At 34.9% G+C, this 8172-nt stretch overlaps 1 protein-coding gene across 1 annotated transcript; it reads left to right on the top strand.

Moving 5' to 3' along the window:
• Positions 1-226: 226 nt before the first annotated feature.
• LOC115448486 (peroxidase) lies at positions 227-6172 on the top strand. The gene is made up of 12 exons (XM_030175911.1): positions 227-397; positions 988-1127; positions 1626-1790; positions 2102-2289; positions 3038-3233; positions 3571-3759; positions 3900-4044; positions 4578-4734; positions 4827-5000; positions 5137-5335; positions 5569-5674; positions 6068-6172. Exons 1-12 carry the CDS (start codon positions 273-275, stop codon positions 6147-6149), a joined length of 1866 nt encoding a protein of 621 aa, XP_030031771.1. The 5' UTR covers positions 227-272; the 3' UTR covers positions 6150-6172.
• The last annotated feature ends 2000 nt before the right edge of the window (positions 6173-8172 follow it).

Here is an 8172-nt window from a genome sequence, read left to right as displayed (position 1 = left end):
TAACTACGCTAACGGGGCGGTTGTGGTAGTCTTAAAGTATTTTTATTTTTTCACAATAATTTAAGTACAATTTACAATTATAATTTACTCAATATAGTCTATCTGCACGTTTCCTATTCATTTAACGTGATCTTATATGTATAAAGGTGCAACATCTTAGGTATTGACATATTGCACTTGGATACACAGAAACGATATTAAATATTTAAAAGAGAAGAGAGCTCACTTCATATGCATAACCAGTAAAGGGGCGACAAAAGAACTCGTCCAAAATGTGGAATTATTTTTATATTTTCAATTTCATTTGTTGCATAAATGCTGTTACTTATAATTCTTTCTATGGAGTTCCGGCAACGGCCGAAGAAATAGCAAAGTTTCAAGAAAAAAATATCGCTCAGTAAGTTCAAACAACTTTATAATCAAAGACATTTCATAAGAAAATAATGCTATCAAAAACATTTAATGTAAAGTACGTTTTCAAGTTGGCAAGACTTAAGTAGAGCCGTGTTAATAAGTGCATCCCATCTTTGAGTAGGATCTTAAGTGGACATTTAATTTATTGAATAATTTAATAAACAATACCTTATTTATAATTTAAGTTTCGACGTTGTTTAATAAATAAAATTCAGCTATAAAAAACATAATATGCTGTGACTTAGACATCATTTGAAATGTTAACATCTGTTTATGAAATAGCGAGAACTTTAAGATGCTCACTTTAAGGTGACAGCTAATATCGCATTTCAGAGCGAAATGAGTTGCATTTTAACATGGCCCCTAAAAGCTAATAATATTTAAAGTTATATATATGGTCGTTAATTGGTCTACAAACTCTCTGATGATTAATGGTCTGCAAACCCTATATGTTGCTCGAAAAGACTAATTATCTAGGTTCCGTTGTAAGAGGTCCGCAGAACGTAAACAGGAGGTGTTAGTGTCCGTGTATGCGTTGTTAATACATCACGACAAAACAATATAATTTTTCAGTATATGCTTATCCAACTTCGAGCCGTGTGATGAGAACGAGTGGAGCCGCGTGGATGGCTCCTGCGACAATCTGGAGCATCCTACTCTTGGCATGTATAATACTCCGATGTTGAGGATGTTACCGGCCAACTATAGTGAAGGTTAGTGTTTTTTTTGTATCCTCAGAACTCCGGAGGATGCATTGCAATCGCAAAAAAAAACATTCAAATATAAATAGTCACAAAAATACTATTACACTGAATAAAAATATTATGTACAAAAATATATAATCATATTAGTCTGCCGAGGAAATTAGGGAGCCTCGCCATACTCTAAAATATGTAACTAATTTTGTGAACAGACAACGTTAATTTGAAAATGAAAAAGAAAAGAACGAAGTGTGCTCCCAAAAAATGTTTTTGTTCTACTGGTCAGGCTATAATGTGATATATGGTTCGCGGGTTAGGCTGGCTTGTTTTATAGCTGGAATACCCGTCACGCTCAATGGCTCGACTATTTTACGGGCGAAGTGCCGGAAAAGGAGCCCACAACCAGGTTCATGGGTTGATGGAGATGAAGCTTTCTAAATTCTAAAGTTCATACTACTCTACTAAAAACGCCATTGACGTACCCTAAGATTTAACAATTATTTTCAACAGGTTTCGAACCAAGAAAGACAAAATCAGGAAATGACCTCGACCTCGCGAGACAATACCGCTTATTACTCTTAAAAGTGGGTGAGGGGTTAAATGAGAAGTTAACTACGGCAGTCTCGTACTTTATGGAGTTTGTGACGGCTGATATAGGATCCGCTCATGATATTTGTAAGTACTCTATGAAGGTAGATGTAAAATGACTGTATATAAAAATTAAGAAAAGATACCCTTTGGATTACTTATCATAATCACGTATTAGGCCCTTCGATATAACCTATGTCTGTCAAGAAATATATAAATGCATAGTATATTGGCATTTTAATCCACCAAGGGGAAAATAAAAATATATATTATCTCGTTATATGATAGGCTACCAGCCATTATACCAAAAAAATTGCTGCGGGCGATTCAACTCAAAATGTCATAACTTAAGCTGTAAGTACGTTAACAGACCGGATATTGTGTCTCTTTTATTCTAGTAACTTATCTAGTTTCTGTACCATATTGCTGTCAACCAAAAGGCTTAAGTAACCCATTGTGCACACCAAACTATATACCTGAGAACGACAACTTGCACAGATTTACTGGCATCACTTGCCTGAATATGACCAGACCGCTATCGTTCCAGAGCACAGGATGCGTGGCAGCTGACACGGTTCCTAACAGGGCAAGTATATTGATTGTATATAGCCCATCTATCATTGCCAGTTCGCTGAAAGATTTCTGATATCTTTTTCTTAATGAAAATAACTCAGTATTTGGTCTATTGTCTACTGCTTCTGACTAAATTAAATTAAAAGCTTCGCGGTATTCGCGACGTATACTACTACGTAATTCTTCTTCACATTCCGCTTGCACGAAAAATATTACAGAGCTAATAATTAATTGCTTCATTCGAAAATGTTTTTAACGATCTACCACATGAACGTGGACCTTTTTGTAAGTAGGATGGTATGTGAAAGAAATACTTGAACCAAAAGTTTTGTTGAAGTTCATTATGACAAACTACCTCTTTGGTTACATGATGTGAAATCATAATGTATTTCATTGAATCAAAGTTTCTATAAAAGTTATTAGACGAATAGAATTCGTAATTAATTTTTATAATCTATTTGCGGTTATTCCTACTTGGCTTATTGTATTTGGTTCTTTTTTCATTTTTAATGTTATAAACGTCTGAGAGCCACTCAAGTAAAATAAAGTAAATGAGCTAGATAAGGCAGTTGATCAGGTCACTGGTTTGATGAACACTTCAACAAGTAACATAGTACGGCGTCTTAAGACATTACCGAAAAAGAAAGACCACCGTTGCTTGTCCTTCATTTGTCACTTCAAACCGGGAACTAAGGTGCTACCTAATGGCTAGTAAAGATCAAATAGACTTAATTACTAATAAAATTATAATTGTATTTCAGATTAATTTGGCAACAACTAATTTTGATCTATCAATGGTGTATTACTACGCCGCGGGATCTATCCAACAAACCAGGGCCTTCGAAGGTGGTCGGCTTAAAGTTGAAGTTGTTGAAGACGGTATTTTTCCAAGCGCCGCCAACGCCAACACTACCTGTTTCTTAAAAGAAGCTTTTAAGACAGGTTGCAGCAGAAATGGTAAGCGCGTTTGTTTGTTCGTAACTGATAAGTCTTTCGCATATGTTGAAGTCTGACTTGGTACTAATAGGAACTAACTCTGTTCTTATTACCCCGCTAAGCGGCAGTGTGGGCGTACATAAGGTCCGTGCCGAGCGTAACTATAAACTTTAAAGGTCGTGTGGCGCTGCTACTATTTCCGACTATCCAGAAGGTTACCTTTAGACGTTATCCAACGCGTCCCATCATAGTGTTATAGAACAAAACTTACTTGACATGTAAACATTCACATTTTCCTATTTATAACAAAGTAAAAAATAGGGTAATTTGAATTCTTCTAGAACATATATTATTCCAGTTCCAAACGGTTTGATCGGCATGAATATGTTTATCGTGTGGGTCTGGAGATTCCACAATCTGATCGCGGACACTCTAGCCAAGCTAAACCCTAGTTGGGATGATGAAACTCTGTTCAACACTGCGCGGGATATCAACATTGCCCACTTCTTACAAATTATGTTTTACGAGTTTTACACTATTATATTAGGTAAGTGCATATAGTAAAAGAACTGAATCTGTGAAAAAATTACTACCTACATTTAGTATAACTATCGACTACTTTTTTATAAAATTCATCCTATTTTATCATTTCGATAATACAAATTTAGTTTTTACCTTTATTTTCAGGTAGGGAGAATATGATAAAAGAGGGGATTATCGGGTGTGACAATGGGTTCAGAGATCCTTACGATCCTAAGGTTCTTCCTGGATTGTCCACCGAGTTCGGTTATGCTGCACGCTGGTTTCACATCACGCAGGATGCGAGGCAGCGGTATGTATAGTTGACAGAGTGCAAATATTTTGTACTTCACTAGATGGCGACAATTGTATAAGTGTTAAAGATAAAGATAAAGATAAAGATATATTTATTTGCAAACATGGGTGAAACAGATGATCATACATTAAATTATTTAGAGCAACCATATTTAACCAGTAGTTGGTATGCAAAATTAAATTGTTGAATTTAAATACTATGTCACAATTATTACATAAAAAAAGAATAGAAAAATTAAAAACATAAAATAGTAAAAAATAAAAAAAATGTCAAGTAACAGTATGCTAATGGGTCAATATTTAAATTAAGATTTTAAAAGAAAATTATTATATTATGTCATTTTAGGTAATTATATAATATTATTTATGCTCCAGTAAAAACTCTGTTAAATTATAATACACCTTATCTACTAAAAAATTTCTTAACTGTTTCTTGAATATTGATATGTTCAAGTCTTTTAATGCCTTAGGCAGCTTATTATATATGACTGGTGCTTATTATATATGCCAAAATACATGTGTGAATTCCAGAATGTACGACAAAAATAATAATTTCATTGACACGGTTGCTATCATCAACTACTCTCTTCGCTCGCAAAATTTAGCATTCAACAAAACCATGGAGGGATTGGCGCATGGCATCCACATACAGGCCGCTGCAGCATTCGACGATACTGTACACCCTGATGTGAGTTTCGCTTTGGATTATTAATATTTCAACAAAGTGTCCACGGTCTCCCAGCAAACACATTTTATATAAAAATTGTCTTTCTCTTACAGCTCGCTGATCTTGGTCTCGGTGGACTACAACGTTCATTTGACATCCTCACAGCTGATTTGTCCAAGGGAAGATATTTTGGATTCGCCCCCTACAGTCAATATAGAGACTTTTGTACCGACTACACTATCAAGCATGAGAAATTCGAAGACTTAAACTACCTCATGAGGCCTTCTGTAAGATATTTAAATATATTTTTTACCTCTCGATTCATTAGTTTCTTAGGTAGAGGATATTATAAAATATTCGCACTAAACATGAATTTGATCCATTATTACACTATCAACATATTCAAACTGCAATATTTCACAGAAAATAGAAGAGCTCCAAAGAGTTTACAAGGATTTGGTGGATGTTGAACTAATGGCTGGTATTTGGTCTGAGAACTTGATGGAAGGAGCGTGGGTACCGCCAACTATCTATTGCATTATCGTGAACCAACTGAAGAGAAGTGTGGCCAGTAACCGTCATTGGTACGAGAGACCCAACAGACCACACGCCTTCACCGAGGGTAAAGTTATTATTATTTTTTTAGTTTGAAAGTCGTGTATAGACTCTTTTGACAGAAAAATCGTCATTGAAATTCTAACTTCAATAGATACATTTTTGATATAAGTTATTTGAATACAACTTTATGTATGGTATATACTTATAAAAGCTACTGGTGTATTTCTTGTAGTACAATCCTTTAAATCATTGTAATATTTCTAGTAATTAATAGATATTATTTTTGAATATTTATAGCACAATTTCATGAAATCCGGAAGGCGTCGCTGGCTGGCCTACTTTGCGCTGTTGGAGATGGTATTTCCGAAATCCAACCACAAGTTTTCTTGAGAATTGGTCCCGGGTAAGATTACTAATAACATGTGACTCCGCTAACAAACCCCTAGACTAACATCACAATTCACAATGTTTGCACGAGCAGATGATAAGAGAAATTTAAGCAAGCAATCTATCAAATTAAAAGGATGACAGTTTAGGTATTTTAGCACGAAGAGTAATACGGAATTCTTAAATTTTCTGTAACGTAAATATAAAATTTATTACATATCAATTAATTTATTGTAATAGCACCGATACATTCCATCGCAACGCGTGTATAAGTTCAAGGAGACATCAAAAGACCCGACCCCATGAACGCCATTTTCATTTAAATATTATTAAAATAATTACTTTGGAGTATTAAAGTTTAAATTGGCTAGAATTATTAAATATTTAAAATGTCAATATTTTCTCACAGGAATAATAAGATGGGCTGCGAGAATATACCAAGACTGGATCTCACTGCGTGGAAGGACCCTATCTCTGACAGCAGATATTAATAAACGAATCACGTCTAAACATATCTATTGTTTTTATTTTCCTAGCTTTTAAGATTAACCCTAATTAAGTTTTGCTGTACGATTTGCATGCTGGATAGCTGAAGCTCATTTTTGCTTAGCGCAGGAATATTATTAAAAACAAATTGTTTCGACTTTTGAACAGTATTATTATACGTATTAGATTTCTACTGTAAATGGCCAGTCGCGTTGTTTACCATCAGGCAAGCGGCTCATTTGGACATTGGTTATAAAAACAGTGTACAATTACCTAGTTGGAAATGGAACCATCTGTAGAGACGAATTTCCGTAGGTACGGGTAAGATATATAATTATTCTACATAATAAGCTCCATATTATAATACAACTGTTATGGACCATGGGTATTCTGGAACAATTTCTCATCAAGTGCACGTCAGTAGCAGAATATGCGCCCGATGGCTGCGGCGGGACGCACTGCACTCGACGTGCTACAGTTAATTACAATAGGCACGGACACGCCACGTGTTGCTCGTTAAAATCACACGCTGCGTGTTCAGTTAAGGGCTATTGGCGATTAAAGGTGTGGGCGATTTTAATATTAGCAGGAGTCAGTTGCATTAATTGCTGATGGATTAGATTTCTTTACTATTGTCTCATGTAAATTCAACATATAAATAAGAATATTATACCATAAAACAAAATTCAAAGAAAAAAACTACAATAACTTACTTTTTCACCTCGTGAAATAACAAATGAAATGTTTTTTATGAGTGTTTTATATGGCATCAATGAGTATATACAGTGTCATTCAAATACATGATAATAATATAATATGGCCAAATTAATCATATTATTCAATAATCATCATATTATTTCACAAGTAATGTTGTCCCTAGACCAAGGATGGCGAACCTTTAATGGTTACTGTTCATAAAAAAATTACCGGTGACGTGGCATCCAGAACTGGTTTTATTTATCCAAGTGTCACTTTTTAGCAGCTTTTTTATGACCTAACTATGGTTTTTGTTTGTTTTTTTCTTTTTTATCGGGCTTCGGCTATGTGACTTCGCTGCACCTGATGTTAAGCAAAGTGAAGCCTAAAGAAATATTGCTATACAATGTTAGATTTACTCGTGTGACCGAAATATTTTGTCACGTGCCACCACTGGCACGCGTGCCACTAGTTCACCATCCCTGCCCTAGACAGCCAAATATATCTTGATAAATATAAAACTAGAAATGATGTAGTCAGCCCGCGGCCGCTTATAACTTGCACATTCACCTAATCGATCGTGTAAAGTTAGTCTAATTGCCGTAAACTTTCAAATGAGCAATGGGTGCTCGAATTGATCGCAACGTTGCTTATGACACTTGCTTAGGGCGTGTGCACACGCCAATATATTTATCGGTACGCTTGTTAGGTCCCTTAAATGTAAAGTGTTTGAACTGGGGTTCTAAAAAATATGCTGTTGACATAAGTTTTTTCAGTTTTGTTTTTCCGATGTTTCAAGTTTTTTTTTTACAGGTGGCGTGGTTTGAATTTGTGTAGCTGTTTAAATATGTAATAAGTATTGTTGGTATTTTTTGTAATTAATTAATCTATCTATATCTATACTTATAATAAATCTGTAGAGAGGTAAATTCTGTACATGAAATATATTTCAAAAATAACTATCAGGGGGGTGATTAGGGATCGATACAGATGCCAAAAATGCGATTAGTAAAATTTTTGTCTGTCTATCTGTCTGTCTGTCTGTCTGTCTGTCTGTCTGTATAACCGTTATAGAAACAAAAACTACTCGACGGATTTTAACGAAACTTGGTACAATTATTTTTCATACTCCTGTGCTGGTTATAGTATACTTTTCATCACGCTACAATTAATAGGAGCAGAGCAGTGAAGGGAAATGTTGGGAAAACGGGAGAAGTTACTCCATTTTTAAGCTTCCGTCGCGTGTGCAACCTTAATGGTTAAAGCTACGCAGAAATCATGTATGACGAAAATGTTCTCCTTAAAATTATGTAAAAAATATCCCACGACAGC

This window comes from Manduca sexta, chromosome 26, assembly GCF_014839805.1.
Source record: "Manduca sexta isolate Smith_Timp_Sample1 chromosome 26, JHU_Msex_v1.0, whole genome shotgun sequence".
NCBI classification, from domain to species: Eukaryota; Metazoa; Arthropoda; class Insecta; order Lepidoptera; family Sphingidae; genus Manduca; species Manduca sexta.
This window is presented reverse-complemented; position numbering and strand designations above follow the sequence as displayed.